The 21,368-nt window shown below is 33.7% G+C and overlaps 1 protein-coding gene across 1 annotated transcript in view; it reads left to right on the forward strand.

Annotated features, from left to right (window-relative positions):
* Positions 1–21,368, forward strand: part of LOC107740868 (dedicator of cytokinesis protein 1-like) — a 268,121-nt gene that overhangs the window by 46,807 nt on the left and 199,946 nt on the right. The window contains exons 9-18 of the mRNA XM_016553391.1: positions 137–218; positions 2,064–2,199; positions 4,333–4,405; positions 6,242–6,321; positions 9,307–9,432; positions 9,909–10,033; positions 11,793–11,891; positions 12,958–13,030; positions 15,969–16,072; positions 16,573–16,753. Of these exons, the coding sequence (XP_016408877.1) occupies positions 137–218; positions 2,064–2,199; positions 4,333–4,405; positions 6,242–6,321; positions 9,307–9,432; positions 9,909–10,033; positions 11,793–11,891; positions 12,958–13,030; positions 15,969–16,072; positions 16,573–16,753 (1,079 nt within the window). The remainder of the gene's footprint in view (positions 1–136; positions 219–2,063; positions 2,200–4,332; positions 4,406–6,241; positions 6,322–9,306; positions 9,433–9,908; positions 10,034–11,792; positions 11,892–12,957; positions 13,031–15,968; positions 16,073–16,572; positions 16,754–21,368) is intronic.

The following is a 21,368-nucleotide window of genomic DNA, read 5'->3' on the forward strand; positions in this document are numbered from 1 at the left end:
GATATTGTTATACTCTAGTATGTTATTACGTTTATCGGTATATGTATTCATTGGGAATCAGTCCTATGTTCTTGACATTGCTGCTGTACTGTAAAAATAATGCCATTTAATATCTGTTGTTTTTACATTCTTGCAGTGAAAACTATCTTGTGCGCTGGTCCAGTTCAGGTTTGGCTAAAGACATCGATCAGCTCCATAACCTGCGTGCCGTATTCACTGTATGTATTATTTTGGGCTTTACTTTTGACACTTTTTTTTCAGGATTATCATAGAGAGATGGAGAAATTATATTGGGACATGATGCAGACCTGTATCACCCACATGAGCACCACGACTCATTGATAGCTACTTTTTAATCTGGAACTCAAATGCAACTACGTACATGATTGATTTAAAACTCTTTATAGGTATTAATACCAGTAAGGTGTGCATCACATAATATGAGCAGAATCACATATGAGATGGGACTAATGCTAAATTGCTTGATGCTTGTAGTTCTAGCTAGACAAATCCAGTAAATGTAACGTGCAAATATTGGGTTAAATAGTTAGTTAAAACTATTTGTGTCTGTACTTTTCTCTTCCAGTGTTATTATAGTTTTATTTATATAACGTTATATTTTTGAATTCACCCCACCACCCCCACCCCAGTTTTTCATTTTAATTTGTGCTTTTTATTTTTATTTTATTTTATTTTATTTTATTTATAATTTTTAGTTTGTTTAAGTTTTGGCTCAGTTTTAGTTGTTAATTTTCCAGTTAGTTGTTTTAGTGCTTTAACTTAACATTATTTCAGTTAGTTTCAAAGGCAGCATTTCTAATTTTCATTTAAATCCCTTTCAGTTTTTCATCTAATATTTATATTATTTTATTTCAGCTTTATTTTAATGAACAATAATGTTTTTAATAGTTTTAGTTTTAGTTAACGAAAGCAATCCTGTTCTGTGCTAAAAATGCATGCAATGCTGTATTAAAAGTTGGCTGAAAATGTGGGAGCCTGATAATGAGATGTTTTAAAATGGTATCTAGGTGGTCAGCTAACTAGGTTTCTAACTGTGCTAATTTGTGCCACCTGTACAAACCGCTAGACCACACGAATCTATTTACATGCACGACCTAATTGTTTGATTTGAACACTCAAATATTTCCTCCAATGCTTCAGTACCAGCTAGTTCCTAGAAACACCGTCATGTAAATGACTCATTTACGGCTTGATTCCGTTCATCTGTTCCCGTCTCTCGCTTTGTTCCTTAATGAGTAATCACGGTATTATTGGGTGACACTTTAATTCGTGTTCATCAGTCGTGTTGCAGAATTGGTAATTAAAGTGTTGGAGAAAGCAGCAGTATCATTAAAGCTGTAAAGGATAACGAGCCAATGGTTGTTAGAGGAGGAAGCTCAACGGAGACGCCGCCTGGTTTGCATTGTTGCATGTATTGTGTGCATCCATGTACGTGCGTTGGTGTCTACAGGTAATTTAACACAAAAAACAATTATCTGTGCTGTGAAAAACATATAATGAATGTGAATCGTATTGAAGTTCTTGTGTTGCTCACACACTGTTAGCATATTTGTTTGTTTTTAATTGCATGCATTTTGTGTATTTGCATGTGCATAATTTATAATTCTAGAGCATATGCACTGGTTTGTTCACGTGTTGGTGCATGTTTGCACCCACACGTTTTCATTTGCTAGAGGTCATTTCTTTAATAGATTCTGGGCTGGTGAGGGTCAGTTTATTTTCCCAGAATCCTCTGCTCTTTGCACAAACCCCCAGCGGGGAATGAGTTGCTGCCCCCAATCAAAAGCTGCTTGAGCAATTTACCCTTCACTCAGACAGCGTACTAACAGTCTGTGTACACTGAACCAATCCATGCATCAGTCGTCGCCTTCCTGAATAGTTGCTCAACTAACGAGTTTGACTTTAACTTGATGGTTGTAGACAGAAACACCTGGTGCATGGCCAATAGCGCTTGGGGGCTCAAAATAATATGTGCAGTTTGAGTTCATGATTGTGCATGCTTTTTTACACTCTTGCTTGTGTGTTTGTGCGTTTCTCTCCAGGATTTGGGGAGCGAAGACCTGAAGAGGGACAAAATCAGTTTTGTTTGTCAGATCGTTCGAGTGGGCCGGATGGAGCTCAGAGATAACAACACTAAGAAACTAACATCCGGCCTCCGCAGACCCTTCGGTGTGGCAGGTAGAGTCTCACATATAACACGTGATGCACACTTAGCATGGAAACCATAGTGTCCTTCAAAATACCACCAGGAATTTACATGGACACATTTGGCGGATGCTTATATCCAAAGTGATTATAAATGACCCATTCATCTACGGAAACACAAACCATACAGCCATTGTTTCTACTGTAAAACTATAAGAATGAGATATTTTTATTAGATAAAATTGAATTTAACATTCACTAAATTCAGATTTTCTGACATTACCATATTCAGTAAATTCGTTTTTTTTTACTTTTATTTTATATTTTATTATGTTTATAATTTTATTTTGTTTTATTCTTTTATAATTATTCTTTTTTCTTTGTTACAATTGTAAACCTATAAGAATGAGATGTTTTTATTATATATAATTAAATTTAACATTTAACTTTTTGAGTGTTTGTTTTTGTTTTTGTTTTTATTTTACTTAATTTTTTTAAATCATTTTAGATTTTGTTGTTATTTTTATTTTTAATTGTTATATTTTATTTCTATTATTTTATTTAATTTCATTATTAATACTGTAAACCCATAAGAATCTCACATTTATTAGATACAATTAAATTTAACATATTCACTAAATTCAGACTTTCTGTTTGTTTATTTGTTTTTTGTTGATATATTATTTTTTTAGTATATGTTGTATTATAGTTTAGTTTAGTGACAATGACAGCTAATACTAAGTTGCCACACTTTGGGCTGAAAGATTTCTTGGTCTTTTTCTTGTTTTAAATTACAAGTAGCAGGTGTTCTGTGTTGAGCTCTGTTTTTATTTGTAATATTTATTTGAGTGATTGCATATACCTTCAAGTATAATTGTTTAAGCCTTATGTGAAATCAACTGGAATAATATATTGCATATAAGCTTTGCTATATGCGATACAGAAGGTGGTGCAACAATCTCTCTGCGTTCATGCATTTTTAATGCCTTCAAAACAAACATGGCCTTTGCACTGATTTTGTCTGCCTGGAGTTAAATATTATTACATCTACAATCACAGTATACTTCAGAAGCCTTGATCTGGTTGGAGTGAAGTGACCCTAACATTTGTGTCTATTGTAACTGTTACTGTTGGTAATTCCTAATGCTAAGGTTGATTATTGTGCAATGCGTTGCTCGCAGTTTGTTGTCTGTTGTTGTGCAGAAAGGGTTTCTCCTTTAGTTTCATGGAAAAAGGCAAATCTGTTCTTCTGTTGTAAATAAATAAATAAGGCCGAACAGGAGAATGAGAGTGGACATGCAGCCTTTGGTTTGAGCATCAAACGGGTTTTGAAGTGGGAAAGCATCTCTCTTTCTCTCTCTCTCTCTCTGTGTGTCTGTACGGCCGCTAGCAGTATGTCTGTATGTGGGTCAGGCAGGTAGAGGCAGAACCTGTATGTGCAATGTCACCTTTAATGTGTCACATTCAGAGACAAGCCAACGCTTCCATTATGGCTCATCAGTTTCCTGTTTCCTGCTGTAAACCCAATCTCAGCACGGCCACTGCTGCACACCAGGCCAAATGGCCATTTAGAGGCGATGTTTATGTGTTCAGTCAGTCTTTTATTTTATTTTTTTATATTTGCATAATGCAATTTAAGTAATTTATCACTTTTTGCATTATAGTAATGGGAATTTGGCTAAATAAGATCAATTTTGATTAAAATCTGGACACCGTGATTTTTAATCAGCATATATTTAAGTAAATTGAATTACATTTTTACATTGTTATATTATACATAAATAAATAACATTCATATAATACAATATTCATATAATAATTATTTTTATGTTATTTAATTATTTTGTTCTATTATATCAAATAGAATAGATTACATAATATAATTACTTTTATTACTACCTCTTTTATAATTTAATTAATTACTGTTGTTTGAGGTATATGGAAAGGTATCATGCATCAAAAATGTGAATTTGCTGAGACAGTCTGTAAAGTAAATGACAAAAACTGTTAGAATACAATGGTCTTTTTAAAAAAATATATATTTTTTTCCTTTTGATTTTGGGATGAAATGTGAGATGGTTATTTTTCATGAGATTCATCCATAGTTGCTGAGACATGATGTTTGATTGAGCAGACATTATTCCCATCTCATTCTTCTCTCTACAGTAATGGACGTCACAGACATCATCACGGGCAAGATGGACGACGAGGACAAGCAGCACTTCATACCCTTCCAGCCGTAAGTATGACTTCATGACGCCAACACAACAGCCTTTATGATGGTAATAACATAACATCACGAAAATGACTTATTGTGAAACAGTTTTGACCTCCAGTCAAGTGCATGAAACACTTGCTAGTTAGGCAGATCAAAAGGTAGTTTGTTAGGTATCGTGTAGTCATGCATATGAATGTTACGTTTGTTTGCGTTGTCTGTTTTTCTGATTTCTGCTGTATCAGTTCAATGATCTGTGTATTTATTCATTGAAGACAACAGTACACAAACTCACTCTTATTCTGTAGGTGATCCATATGTGCCTCACAGTCACTCACTCACTTGTTCATTCTGTCACTCAGTAAGACTATACTTCAGTCTTTCTCTGCTTTGCCACTCTCACAGCCCAGCCGGGTCACTCAGAGAGGAGTCCAGGGGTTTGCTGGGAATTGTGGGGTGTTTAAGATGCGTGTTTTCACTTCAGGGAGGTTTTTGCTTTGTAGCAGCTTATTTGTGACTTTAGATTAGCTCTGGTCCAAAACCTAGTGAACTCTCTTGCTGTCTACTGCTGCCTACATAGGCAGCTACATTTTAAGGCAGCATCCTAACTTAAACCGAACCTTGTGACTGATTTGAATGCTTCTTATAGGCAGCAACAAATAGCAAGTCAATAATAATAATAATAATAATAATAATAATAAATAAAACAGTATATATAATTATTTAAAATATGCTATTTTAAAAATTAGATTGAATTACAATTTGTACATCATATATAATAATATAAAATATTTTAATTAGTAAGAATTATTTCAAGTTAAAATGTATTATTTTGTTATTATCAACAATAATATAGAAATGTTTAAATAATGATAATACAATATAAGTAATACAATTTATTTTTACATTATAATATACACATTTAAATGTCTAAATAATAATAAATAATTAATGATGATAAAAGTTAAAAATGGTATGTTATTATATATTATTTAAAATATATTTAAAGAATTACACTGAATTAAAATGTGTACATTTTATATAATAATAATATACAATTTTTTATATATGGTATTATATATAATATAACAATTTATATATGCAATATAATATATTTTAATAATAATATTATGTAATAGTAATACTAATAATAATAATAATAAATGGGCCAGACAATTATAATAAATTAGTATTTGTAAGTAAATTGAATTACATTTTTACACTGAGTAAATCAATTTTCATATAATACAATATTCATATAATATTTGTTATTTAATTGTATTAATCAAATATAAGTACAAATGTATTTTTAAAGTACATTTTATTTATAATCAATACATTTTACCCTGTTCATCATCTTGGATGAATTATGTGCTATAATTGCTTAGCTTTACTATAATTACTATTGTAATTAGGTATCATTCATCTGTAGTGCGCCTTTTTATATCTTTATTATTAAGGCAGCTCACTAGGTTTTGGGTCTTTTTTAGAGGCAGTGGCTTCATCTGTGTTTGGGTGAGATGGAGGGTGATTTCTGAAATTACAGCATCTCTCTGTGTCTCTTCTGTCACCCATCCCGCATTACTGTTTGCTAACAAAATGGCTTTTGTCCCTGTCATGGTATCTGTATCACTGTTTGGTGTCTTCCCTCTCTCTCCCTCTTGCTTTCTTCATCCTTCTCTTCTTCTGCTCATGTCCACCCTTATCTGGCTCTCTGTGGCTACTACTTTTCTCTCTTTCTCTTCCTTCTCTCTCTCTCTCCTCCCCGTTGGCTTGTTGCCTGTCGCGTGTGAACTCCAGGCTAGCGTTGGATGACGCCATTCGCCACAGGCAGCTGAACATCTCCCGTTTTTCACCCAGGGTGGCGGGCGAGAACGACTTCCTCCAGACCGTCATTAACAAGGTCATCGCTGCCAAAGAGGTCAATCACAAAGGTCAAGGTAAAGGTCACAGGGGTGAACACCTTTCATCTCCAGAGCTGCTCTGAGAGTCACTTAAGCAGCATTTCAACACTTAATAAAAAAAAACAAACCCTATTATCATGTATCTTATGATGCTTGGAATTATGCATTTCTATGGCAACACTATCAACACCTAAACATTGCAGCTAAATGAATCTGAGGCGGTCAGGTGGTAAAGTGGTCACATGGTAGACGTCGTAGCTCTTTGGAAATTCCCAATTTAAGTTTTTATAACGAGTTCTATGAGGACGTAAACGCTTTTTACGAGTTGGTATCTTGTAATAACGGTAATTACGACATGTCGTGAATGCACCTATAAACGTCTTCACGGCAAACTGCCAAAATAAAAGTTTGGTTCAGCGTGAAGAAATTGCGACCAATATATTACTATTGTACAGTAGAATGTACTTCTCAAAGTAATAATACAATTACTAAAACATTTTTTAAGGAATATTGCATAATTTTTCTTTCCATGCTTTTATTTTCAACAGTAAACCTCTTTTGTGCAGCACTTTGTTTGTCAACAATAAAATGAATTGTTACATTTTTATTTCCTTACATTTTAAAGATCAGTTTAATTGTTAATATTTTATGCTTTCATATAATTGCAACCATTTTGGATAATAAACCTGTAAATCTGGAAAAATTTGAACGGACAACACAGAATTTCTGAAAAAGAAAATTATTGTACACATTTTAATTAATTATTAAATTAAGGTTTTATGAATTTAATTGATTAGACATGCTTTTTAAATTATTTACATTTAATTAAACCATTAAAATGTAATCCAAATAAATTAAAATCGAAAACACAAAATAAAACGATTTCATAGGACTCAAAAACTTATTTCTGTTTAACTTTTAACAAATCGTTATTAAATTGTATAAGTGTCATGATTTCAATAAATTAGACACAACTTTTCATTACTAAAATTGAAATTAACCATTAAAACAGAATCATAGGGCCCTATCATTAAAATTAATTATTAAATTGTTAAAGTTTAATGAATCCAATTTATTAAACGTTTCTTGTTATCAAAATTTAATTAGACCATTAAAACATACAACACAGAATTTGTGAAAAATAAAACAGAATTTGTGAAAAATAAAGCTGATTTCACAGGGCCCTAAAATGTAACTTAATAAATTGTTGTGGTATTGTATGTTTCATTATTTCAATTAATTAGACATGCTTTTTGATTATTTTTTTAACAATTAAAACCGAATTCAGAAACATTAAAACAGAAAAATGAATTTGGGAAATATAAAATAAAACAGATTTTCTAGGGCCCTACATTCCCAGAGGGTTTCTCTTATGACGTGTCTTAACCTACAGTAAAAATTCAATCTGTACGGTAAAGAAATGTTCCTGATTCAAAATAAAGCTGAGATGGTTATTTGGCTGGAGTTAATGATCTGCAGCTTCATTTTGTAGCCTAGTTAAAGTGTGGGAAGTTAAAAATACAGGAAGATAAAACTGATGTGAGGAGATGGAGAGCGACACTGTCCCAGATACGATCAAACTGAGTTCCTGCCACCAAGAGACTTTCACAATCTAAAGGGGTCTGAATCTTACAAATGACAGAGTTATTGAGCAAAATTAGTTGAAGTTGAATTGGGTTTAACAAGCATGAGAATTGGTTCGTGCTGAGGAGAATGGGAAGCGAATATGTCTGGATGCACTGCTGTCAGATCACATCACAATCCAACGCCACAATTATAATCCATCCTTCCTGTGATTCCTAGCATTAGAAAAGCTGCTATCACAAGCAGTACATTGAGATGAAGGAGCATAAACTTCCAGGATAATCTAAGATCAGTCAGATATGACGAGGTTCTTCTCATTTATGATCAAGGTTAATCAGGAACAGCAGTGAGGGTAATGGAGGTGGAGTCATTAAGACCAATTAACTTACGATTTAGGATGGAGGCATTCAGGCGACATGCAAAGCATTATGGGTATAAAGGATCTTAAAAAGTAAAAGACATTTTCAGTCTTTTCGAAAATGACCTGCGCAGATTCACTGACCGCAAAGTTAGATGATCAGATATTAGCCTTTAAATATTAGCAAATATTAACAAGCATTGGTCTGTTTTAATGGCAGTTAAGCACATATTACCCTCAGATTTCTCTTATTTATTTTATTTTAAAACGGTACAACTTAAATTAATACAATAAACACTATCATACGTTATACTTAATATTTATTATTTATTTGTTTGATTGATTGATTGTCCTTATGTGTCCTTGTTGTTGTTATTGTTATTATTATGCAAATAACATGATGTACACTTAATGTAAAATATTTATTCTTATGCTAAGCATAACTTAAATTCAGCACAACAAATACTATTATGATATAAACTTTATTTATTTATCTTACATTATTGTTATTATACCTATTATTATAAAAATGGAATAATATACACTTAATGTAAATATTAATATTACAAATATTAATATTTCTCATAAAATAAGCATAACTTAAATTCAGCACAACAAATACCTTCATGATGTGTACTTTAAGTTTATTTAAAATGTATTTTTATTCTAATTTCAATAATAAATTGGATTTATTTTTCATTACAATAATGAGAACTTGGAGATAAAATAGAAAATTAATATATAATATAAAAATTATAAAACAAAAAATAATATTCGTTTCTTCTATGGATTTTTAACAGCTCAGGCTATTTGCTCAGATTGCTCAGTTTAATCTTTAATGTATTAGTATAAAATATTCACAGCACAATTTGTCCCTAAACTTTAAATAACACCGTCGCTCTGCTTCCTGCAGGTATTTTCTCAGCAATTAAATTAATCTGGTGTTCTTAATTATTTTTTGTAGATCACTAATAATGAGATATTAAAATGAGCTAAGTTCCCGTGAGCTGTTAAGCAGAAATGGGCAGCGTTTCTCTCTCTCTGTGTGTTTAACTGCAGTCTGTTCCTCTGGTCCTCAGGTTTGTGGGTCACACTGAAGTTGCTTCCAGGTGATATTCATCAGATCCGGAAAGATTTCCCTCACCTGGTGGACCGTTCCACCGCCGTCGCTCGCAAGATGGGATTCCCAGAAATCATCATGCCAGGTATCCATCATCAAACTCAAATGTATTTACAATAAAAACAGGATTTTATTGCTCCTCTTTGAATTAGTTAACATACAACAGTGACAATGAAAAGTTCAACCAGACCATTCATGAAAACTACACTGCAAATCATCATGATGGACATTCAAATATGACTATCCACATTTACATATCAACATCCTCTCTGTTATATCCTTCTCATGTTTTGGCTGTTGCTGATATTCATTTCACATGCAGCAATGATCAAATCACAACATTTACATTTAGAACTCTTAAAGGTACAGCAGCTATTTAATTCCAAGTATAAACAATACTGATTATGACCTATGGATGTGCAAGCAGCACTTGCTTGAGCTATTTTTGTGTTTTCCTAATAAAAATCTAAGGTCTGTATTGCAAACTGTCTATTTTTAGTTGTAGATCACACATCAATCCTGTTAATAAGCGACGCTGAAGCCTTGTGCATGTTTTTGCAGGTGATGTTCGGAATGACATTTACGTGACACTGGTTCAGGGGGATTTTGATAAAGGAAGTAAGACGACACCTAAAAACGTGGAGGTCAGCATGTCTGTACATGATGAAGATGGAAAGAAACTCGAGGTAATCTATAGTAGTCAGTTTGTGTGTGAGACACATTATAATGAATGATCCAGATTCAGTATGTACAAATTTATTTCTTCTATTTATATGTTGCATTTATATTGCAACATGTGTTGCATTTTTTTCTAAATTATGTATAAGTGTATATGGCTATATTATATTAGCAATGTAGGGTTGTTAAAGTAGTTTTTTTAATTGTAAAAGTTTTTTTTTTTTTTTTTTTCAAGAAAATCCTTTTTAGGGACCTGAGATGCAAATTATCTTATGCAATACTCTCTATGTATAATGCATATTTTTAATAAATTTTTTTTTTTTTTTTTTAATGATTTCAGAATTATTTTTTACATAAAAAAAAAATTGTACTGTCCCTATGTAAATAAACCAATAAAAATATAATATATATTATTAATCAAAGGCTGCAGTTTAATTAAATAACTGTATAGTCATGCAGCACATTTCATTATTATGATTATCAACTATTCATTTTTTTATTTGACAGTAAATTTGTAATTAGCAACAATATTATTATACAATTATAATTATATGTATTACAACAACAACAACAATAATAATAACAATAATAATAATAATAATAATAATAATAATGGTAATAATAATAATAATTTAAAAATTATAATTTAAATTCTCAGGGGGTTCTTCAAGGAAATATTTTGTCTAAGGGATTCAGTTGCCAAAATTTTTGGGAGCCCCTGTTGTAAAAAATTATTTCAACTATTTTTTTATTTATTTTGTATTTATTTTATTATTATTATTTTATTTTTTTTAAAGAAAAAATAATGAGTACACAATTTAATAAAAGACACAAGACAAGTAGTTGCCCATCAAAAGGAAGATTTAGACACCACTCTAAATAAATATATAAATCTAATAATAATAAAAAATACATATTTTTGCATTGAAGCTGCCTTGATATAGCCACTTTTTAAGTAACAAATAATAAATACTAATATCCGTCAAATCAGTCATTATATTATTAGCAAATTTACATTTATGCCATAAATGCTGTCTGTATAGCTTTGTTTGTATTAAAGCTGTAACTTTCTTTTAAACACAATCACACTCGCTCTCTAATAGTCTGTTATGAGGTTTGTATTTTTGCCTGCTGACGTGCACATATGCCTCATACTTCCCAGTACATTTAGTTTCTTTTGTTACTTTTACATTTTTTGCTTTTTTTGTTTTTTTCCCCACCTTCCACCCCTGCTTTGTGCTTTTTTTGTTGTTTTTTTTGTTTTTTTTTACTGCCCACATAATCTTTCTTTCTCTCATGCACTCAGTCCTGTGCCTGTAGGGTGGCTGGTCACTTATTGCTCATAATTGGTGGCTGTCAGCTGTAGCATGTATGTGTGTTTGTCAGGGTTTGACAGGCCAGCTGTGTGACGGAGTGTTGAATGCATGACCCTCACTGTGTGCAAAAGCAAGAAATAAAAAAGTACAAAAAAGCATGCTGTTTTTTTTGCTCCTCACAGCATATGGGCACCTTATGGCTTCCAGCAGGTAGAACATAGTTTGTCATTTAATATTTCATATCTCGTATCTGTCATTTCTCATCTCAATTAGCTTCTGAACTTGGCAAAGAGTCAGATTAAATTCATCTGTGCAACAGATTGTTTTTTACTGGTCAGCATGAATGTGCGATGACAAAATGATCAATATAATGGCCTCAGGCTCCTCTTTAGAAGATTTAAATGTCTAATGTTTTTAATAGCCTTTTATTTTTTTTATTTTTGCCATTTAGAACGTGATATTTCCTGGAGCTGGTGATGAAGGTATTCTGGAGTACAAATCGGTCATTTACTACCAGGTCAAACAGCCACGCTGGTTTGAAACCATCAAGGTGAACATCACTTACACAGTGTCAGATGTAATGTCTACTACATTAAGCGAAGAGTCATTTATATTACTTGCCAAAGTAGAGGCATAATACTCAGGACAAATGTATTCTGGGAAAGTTTAGGTGTGCAATTTCTTCCAAAGTCCATATTTTATTTTATTTTGTTTTGCTTTTACCTTTACTTTACTTTACTTTACTTTACTTTAATTCTGACACTACAAATTTTTTTAGGTATCTGAAAACCAACACTCATAAAATGTAATTTAATTTAATTTAATTTAATTTAATTTAATTTTTTTATTTTATTTTATTTTATAACCAACAACTTTTATTTTATTATTTACTTTAATTTTATTTTATTTTATAACCAACAACTTTTTATTTTATTTTATTATTTAATTTTATTTAATTTTATTTTATAACCAACAACTTTTATTTTATTTTATTTTGTTTTATGTTAATATTGGAATTTTTTCCCAATATTGGAATACCATATGTGACCCTGGATCACAAAACCAGTCTTAAGTCGCTGGGGTATATTTGTAGCAATAGCCAAAAATACATTGTATGGGTCAAAATTATAGATTTTTCTTTTATGCCAAAAATCATTAGGATATTAAGTAAAGATCATGTTCCATGAATATATTTTGTAAATTTCCTACCGTAAATATATCAAAACTTAATTTTTGATTAAGAAGAGCATTGCTAAGAACTTAATTTGGACAACTTTAAAGGTGATTTTCTCAATATTTTGATTTTTTGACACCCTCAGATTCCAGATTTTCAGATAGTTGTATCATTAAACAATAATCAAGCCTCAAAGGGCAAAAATGCATGATTTGACCCTTTTAAATATTTAAAATCCTAAAAGAGGGTTACACGGTTGAAACTGTTTAAACAATTTAAATAAGAATAAAGTTCAGCGTAAAGGTCACAAGGACTGCACCCTGTGTCTATTTGGATCCATATTTGTCTTTTATTAATATTCAAGACCTTTAAGGTGTTTTCTAGTCTTAGTTTCTTTCTATCTGCATTAACTTAATCTTTTTTGTGATATCCTATGTTGCAGGTTGCGATCCCGATTGAAGACGTCAACAGGAGTCACCTGCGGTTCACCTTCAAGCACCGATCGTCTCAGGACTGTGAGTTGAGCACACGTTCACACAGGAGAGCACTTTTAGAGCTGTTTAACCCAGCGGTGGTCTGGAAACTCACTCTAGTAAACTTTAAGTGTTTTTGAGGTCACAGCATGTGTGAGACAGAAGCACATTTCACTGGTGCTGTCGTGCTTCACACCTCTTTAAATAATATCAAGCGTTCTTTATCTTTGTATCTCAGTGGGTTATCAAAATAACTTTCGACTATTACAGAGTCATTTGCATCTGAATGAGTTTGCAGTCATTGAATAGACTGTTAAGTCTGCATTAGTGGTGCTTGGTTTTACTGTTGCTCATACATGGGGTTAGTTATTTGAAGAAATCCTTTGATACACAGCTCATCACTTACCATTTGTGCTACAGACATGGAATTATACCTCAAATCATCCTAGCAACCACTCAGAATTTCCTAACAATGCACAAGAAACTTTATGAACACATTAGCAACTGCTTAGCAACACCCTGACAACCACCCCGAATGCCAAAGCAAAAATTTTATTTGTATTTTATTTTTCAATAATAATAATAATCAAACCTCCAAGGAAAGAATGCATGGTTTGAATATTTTATTTTATTTTATTTTTTATTTTTATATTTTATGTTATGTTATGTTCACTACTGCTCAGAAGTTTGGGATCCACTCCATTACAGTCAGAATTCTGGCTGACTGCTTATTCTTCAAATATTGCTGACACATTTTGGAAGTGTGTTTTGGGTCATTATCCTGTTGTAGGATGAAATTGGCCCCAGTCAAGTGCTGTCCACAGGGTATGGCATGGCGTTGCAAAATCTTGTGATAGCTTTCCTTCCTCAAGGTCCCTTCCACTCTGTACAAATCTCCTATTTTACCACCTCCAGACCATCCCGCTGCCTCCACCATGCTTGACTGAAGGTATTAAGCACTGTTCTAGCATCTTTTCATTTGTTCTGCGTCTCACAAATGTTCTTCTGTTTGATCCGAAGACCTCAAACTTGGACTCATCTGTCCACAACACCTTCTTCCAGTTTTCCAGTGTCCAATGTCTGTGCTCTTTTGCCCTTCTCAGTCTTTTGTTTTTATTGGCCAGTCTGAGATATGACTTTTTCTTTGCAATTCTGCCATGGAGTCCAGCATCCTGAAGTCGGCTCTTCACTGTTGATGCTGACACTGGTGTTTGACGGGTACTATTTAGTGCAGCTGCCAGTTGAGGACCTGTGAGGCGTATTTGTCTTAAACTACACACTCTCAGATATTTGTCGTCTTGCACAGTTGTGCATCGGGGCCTCCCACTCCTTTTTCTTTGCCTGTTAGAGCCAGTTTGTGCTGCTCTCTGAAGGGAGTAGTTTACAGCATGATAAGAAATTAAGTTTCCTCGCAATTTCTCGCATTGAGTAGCCTTCCTTTCTAAGGACAACAATAGACTGACGGGTCTCTAATGAAAGTTCTTTCTTTCTGGCCATTTTGAGCCTGTAAACAAACTAAGATACTAAACTAACCTAAAGAATGGTTTCTATAAATATTATATTTTTTATTTATTTTTTGTCTTAGTTTATTTTTACTGTATTTTTTTTATTTCGTTTTTTTTATAAACAATACTAATTATTTTATGTATCTGAACATTTTAATTGGGGAATATTCTGCTTTTGGAAGACTAGTATTACACATAATACACATAATCATTTATTTAACCCATTATACTGGCATTATACACTCATCCAAGGCTTATTTAATGTGCAACATACCAGTGCCCAAGCGACCACCCAGAATTCCCTAGCAACCACACAGCAGCACACTGTAATATTTTGAATACCTTAGCAACCACATGAAATGGCATGTCAACCACCCAAAACACCTAAGCATTGTGATGAGTTTACCATGCGGAAACCACTCATAACCTATTCAGACAATGTATAACTGGAGTTTATTTCGCAGTTCTGAAGTTGTTTACTAGCTGTTTGTTTGTGTGTTTTTCTGAGAGGGAGTTTCTGAATCATATTGGCAGTGAACGCGGGCGTGTTTGTGAAGCCTGAGAGGTTGTTTATGGGCCAAGAGGCGTCTGGCGTTCGGCTGCGGTCATCACACTTAGCCGCGCCGCTCCATCTGCCCACCACATGTTGCCGTGGCAGCGCCAGGATGAGAGGGGCAGAGTCTCATTGTCAGGCTCTGGTTGCCAGGCGCTGGGCGGAGGATGTAAAACAAATCATTTAGCACAAGCAGACAATCTGGAGCAAATAAACGTCTCGTCAGCTGAGCTGAGAATAAACGCTATGACAGTATCACATTTTCACATACCGGCTGCTGATCTCAGCACAGTTGTTGTCTAGAAAGTGCTGAAATGTCACATTTTTAAACAAGCTGTCATTTTGAAGTTTGTTTTTGTGGATGCAACAATACAGTTAGCCCACAGTTCAATACATTGAAATTTTAACCACAGTTTTTGGTTTGGAGCAGGTTATGTTCAGTGAATAAGTTGTGTGTGTATATATATATATATATATATATATAATATATATAGACTTAAAATTTAGATATATACTCCGCTCGATGTTTAATTAAAATAGAGATACTGCATACATTTATTATATACTTTTATACTTTTGTTTACTTTGAAATGTAGATAATATATAAAGATTAAAATATTTTATGAAAAATATTATATGTAAATATATTTGGCTTGCATACATTTAGATATTTAAAATAATTTTAAAAGTCTTCGCTGTTTAACGGTCCTCTTCCACTTCCTTCCATGGTCTCAATTCATTTTAGATTCACTTGCAGTTCAGATTCATATCCAGTCTTTGTTCAGTTCAGATTCAAAACAGTTTTTGGTTATTTTATTGGCATGACTCTCTTTTCAATGCATTGAAAGAACAAAAGAACATTATAAAGAGGTCAACTATTAACAATTGTGAATAATAAATATGCAATATCCTTTCTCTACAGGCAAAGATAAATCAGAGAAGAACTTTGCTGTGACATTTGTGAAGCTGATGAGGTACGACGGCACGACGCTTAGGGATGGAGAACACGATCTCATCGTCTATAAGGTGAAACCAACACAATTGCCAGTGATCTCAAAGCACACACACACACGCACACACACACACACACACGCACACACAGATATGTGAGTTGTGTACTGATGCTGCTTGTCCTCGTTTGTCCCATTTAACCTATGACCCCACATCACAATGTAATCATTATGCAATTAAGCTTTGTTCGTGTATTCATTATTTTCTTATCTGCATATGAAAGAGCTTCATTAATGCAGAACGTCGCCTGGTCAAGTCCTTTTTGAGCAATGCAAATTAATCTTCGTACAAATCATCGCTTTATAACTGATCTGATGTTGGTTTTACTGCTTGTGCAAAACTGGCTCTGAAAAAGTCAAATCAACTGAATTAAAAAATGCAACATTAAAGACAATTTTAATTTTAACAAGCATTAAGAATGTGTTCACTGATTGACCGCTGTCAGTCGCTGAATGCATTCTTCAGTCTCATGCAAACAGGTGTTGTTCTCACGATGCGTGTTTCTCTGTTTGTAGGCCGAAGCCAAGAAACTGGAGGACTCCACCATGTACCTGAGCTTGGCCTCCACCAAACCAGAGATGGAGGAAAGAAATCCGTCGTCCGGGAAGAACACGCAGAATCTCGGCAGCTTCTCCATCAGCAAAGACTCGTTTCAGATCTCGACGCTTGTTTGCTCCACCAAACTCACGCAGAACGGTGAGACACGTCCACTTGCATCATTTCCCAATTCCATCATGTCCTCTCGTTCCTCTGTTCTTCTGTCAGTAAAAGTGGCCACAAAAAGAATAAATAGGGCTGACAAGTCAGTGTTTGCAACCAGTTTCCTGCAGTAATGTGATGTATTTCAGACTGAAACTAGATTTTTCACTTTATCCAAGAATTGATCACATTTTGAAAAGTAGTTTCTATATGAAGTAGTTGAAAAGTAAGAGCTTGCTAATGTCAACCAATGTTATTTTAGTATCTTTGAGATGCTATTATAATTTGAATTAGGTTTTATTTTTATACATCCTGTTTTCATTTTAATTTGTTTTTATCTCATTTTTATTAGTTTTAATAGTTTTAATGTCGGTGTAGTTTTAATTAATTTTAATAATTAAAAAATGTAATTCATCAAGTTAACATAAATGTTAAACTAGCTTCAATAAAATGTTTCTTTTTCTGTTTGATTTAAAAAAAATCATTTAACATTTATTTTATTTCAAGTAACAATTTTCAGTTGGAATAACAAGCATAAGGATTGTTCGACCAGGAACGTCTAGTATTTTTTATTTTTTTTAAATGGCTAGTATAGTTTTTATCGATTGTTATTTCAGTTTTGACAAATGGCAACTAGCTGGAATAAAATAAGTTACTTTTTTTTTTTTGATTTTATATCAGTTAACATTTATTTTATTTCAAGTTAATACATTTTATTTATTTATTTATATTTAAATGGTTTTAGTTTTAGTAAACAAGTAGTTTTACTTTTTTTTCTTAACATTTTGATAAAGATTAAAAATTAAATTTTAATTTGAAATAACAAACACCAGGATAGTATGACCAGGACTGTCTAGTAAGGTTTTTTTTATTGTCTGTATAATTTTTATTAAATTTAATTTGAGTTATTTTTAGGATTTTTTAAAATACATATTTATTTAAATTTAATCAAGTTAAACTACTTAAAAATGAGAAATGTTGTGTTTGCAACTTGCTGAAATAAAATAAGTTTCAATTTAAAATTTTTCAGTTAACATTTCAAGTGACAAATTATTATCTTTAGTAAACTAGTAGTTCTTAGTAGTTTTAGTTTTAGTAAACAAAGTAAGCACATTTTGATAAAAATGACAAAAACAGTATTTTCATTTGGAATAACAAGCATCGGGATTGAACGATCAGACATGTCTAGTAAGCAAGTAAATAGTCCGTTTTGATTGACGGCATCTGTATGTTTTGTGTGAGATGTTGTGTCCGGTTGGCAGCTGTGAGGAAGTGCAGATGCGGGAAGATCATTACAGTCGGATCACATACAGGATGCAGTGAAGTCCACCGCAGTCCTGACGCAATCTCTCCTTTACCCCCTCCTCTCCTCTTTAAGCATGTGTGTGTTGCTCTATGAATCTCACAGAAACTGCTTACCCATCAGCCTTTGGTCATGGTGTAGCGGCAGGCATGAGTATGTACAGCGGACGACTTCATGACTGGAGAGTCCTGCGGTCGTAGATCTGAGGAGAGGGTTTCAAATATTGCGGGAACATAAAGTCAGGTGTAGATCGCAGGGGGAATGTGCAGTCATCCAAGTCATGAGCCTGCAGACTAAATTGATTGCAAAGACAATAAATAGACAACACTTTTTGGAATTTAGTTGTCTTCTAGTGTCAAATGATTCATTTGAGCCATTTTGAATGAATCTTTGAAAAAGACTCACGAGTTTGAATCAGTTTGATGAATGGATACTGAATTAACATCAGACTCGCATTCTGTGATGTTCATATGACAATGTGTATTTGTGAGCATCCTGATCGCCTGATACAACAACATTAGCATAAGTTTGGGGGCGGGGCTACGTGTTTATCTAACCAATGACAGACAGAGGGAGTGTCAGGAAACTTGAAATCAGTTATTAGTTTTGCGTAGCCTCCAACTCTCACACTGGCGAGTAAAATCTAAGAATTTATTAGCCAATGGCTAATGTTAGACATCATTTAGTCGCCCAGAGTGAAGATGTAGTTGCCTACAGTATGCGAGTGATTTACTCTCATTGTAGAGGGTTGCTGTCTCTGTGAGTCAGTCAGGGTCACACGAGCAGAATACAGAGCAGCTGAGCGTTAGTGATGCCGGTGTTGTGCCCAATTCTGACCCCCCGCCAGATAATTACCCTCCTAGTATTGGTAGGTTTAGGAATCAGTGTGGGGGAGGGGTTAGGATTATGCAATCAGGAAGCAACTTCAACGAGGGGGGTAATAATTTGGCAGGGGGTCGAAATTGGACACACCACCGAAAATTAAGATGGAGATGCATGAAGTCACATCAGAGAACGATGAAGACAAAATAGCCTTGCTTTAGACCAGAGCAGGTCTGAAGACGAGATGGACCACTGGGTGAAAAATGAATGAGAGAACGTGCAGCGTTCATTACGAACGCTTCTTGATGTCCTGTATACGACTGGAACTGTCCCCATTTTACAGCACCTTCAAAAGATCCCGTAAATAAACCAGATATCATCGAGATACCATTATAGTTTTTAGTAAAGTTAAAATTAAAGTTTTTATTATATTTGATGTTTTGTTTTTAGATTTATATTGTTCAGTTGTTAATTTTCACTTTTACTTTTAATTTTGTTTGTGCCTTTTTTTTGTATGTCTGTGTAGTTTTTAATTTATTTCAGTTTTAGTGTTATATTTTAGGTTTATTATATTTAGTGGTATTTTAGTACAAAAGAAACTAAATGAAAATTAGAAATTCTTTGGAAACTAGCTGAAATAAAATGTTTAATTAAAAAACGTATTTAAATAAAAAAAACAAACTCATCATGGATGAAAAATTATGACAAAGATGAGCCTAAAATTTGATATTTAATTTGCCTTTTTAACTTTTGAATAGTTAAAAAGTTGTACTTAATGTATACAATATATTTGCAGTTTGTGAAAATGAAAACATTACATATAGAAAATATTACAAATATTTGTTTAACAAGTGTTTATTTGTCTTATGTTCTCATCAGGGTTATTATAGTTAACTAAAATGAAAACTGTAAAAGGTTACTTGAAATAAACTGAAATAAATTATAAAACACTATAGATATATATATATATATATATATATATATATATATATATAAAAAATAAATAAATAAATAAAAATAATTTGGTCCTCAATTTGTGTTTCCAACACACTTTTTCACAGCGCGCATCACGCGCTCAAACTCATCAAAAGTCAACAAGTTCAACAAGCAACAACGACTTATCCAAGTGACCGCTGCAGATCGCACGCGCGAGAGAGAGATAAGTGAGTGGGAATTTACCGAATGTGACACTTGCGGGAGTTAACACTGTATGCAAACCTCACACCAAATTTCAGGCCGTGTAGATAGGCAAGCATATACTATATACAAATCATAGTGTTGAGAAATAAGTGCGATGTCATTAAACTCCGCTTGTGCTTCAGAGACACTTTGAGACACTCCAACCTGGAGCTCGCAAACACTTCATTGCCGTCAGAATGCCAAGATGTTTTTTGCTCTATTTTCAAAGCTCGTGCAGCGTCAAGCATCGTTAGGCCTCGCTCCGTGCGGTGTGCGTGTGCGATCTGAGCGTTGATAGTCCATCTTTATCCCCGCCGGACGACAGCTTAATTCCCCTCACATCGCATGTTATGAGGCCGGCCGTGCTTGTGAATTGATTATAGAGGTGACCTGCGTGACTATTAGCGTGTGGTTTTATGTGAACCCTGAGCCACGGGCAATTCAGACGCTGCTTTAATGAAGACCTTTGTCAAAAATCAGCATTTGGCAGGTAGCAGCCGCAGTAATGAGGTCGCTGAGGATTCCTCAGATCGAGGCATTAGCATATAAACACGGGTTTTTATTGTGTACGCCATTTTTTCCATCCATTCCGAGACCTTGTCCATCAATGCCAGTGTGTTTTCTGTCGTGAAAGTAAAATTAGAGGCTCTTTATCGCACACAAACATTAACATATTGAGCTGTGGATCCCCGCTGTTCCTCTACACCAGTGGTCGCCAACCCGTCGATCGCGATCGACTGGTAGATCTTTATCACTGTCCCAGTAGATCCCGAAAATAACAGTAAAATAAGTACAAAAATGCATTACATTTCTGGGGTTATATTAATGTATCACTGAAGGGAACTGTCTTGAGAAAAGTTTCGATGGCAATGGCATTTTCTTCTCCGAATTGGGCTACTTTAACACTGTTGCCGCGGGTTGTTGTTCATGGCCGCGGGTTGAAGCGACCCCAATAACGTGATATTTAGCCCCTGGAATGTGAATTTTACTGGAAGGTCCCCACCGAAAAACGTGTTTTTACCCTGTATTTTTACAGGGGAACCCCCTCGAAACGCGATTGGACTAGTTTTATTTTAAAAAAATTCACAAAAATCTAACCTTTCATTGGATAACAGGAATTTAAAATGGGGGGAAATATCATTATGAAATACATTTTTTCTCTAATACAAATTGGCCACAATTAACGGCACCCTTTTATTCAATGCTTTTTGAAACCTCCATTTGCCAGTTTAACAGCTCAAAATTTTCTCCTATAATGCCTGATGAGGTTAGAGAGCACCTGACAAGAGATCAGAGACAATTCCTTCA

The sequence above is a fragment of the Sinocyclocheilus rhinocerous genome, unplaced genomic scaffold, assembly GCF_001515625.1.
Source record: "Sinocyclocheilus rhinocerous isolate Xijiao unplaced genomic scaffold, SAMN03320098_v1.1 scaffold1908, whole genome shotgun sequence".
NCBI classification, from domain to species: domain Eukaryota; kingdom Metazoa; phylum Chordata; class Actinopteri; order Cypriniformes; family Cyprinidae; genus Sinocyclocheilus; species Sinocyclocheilus rhinocerous.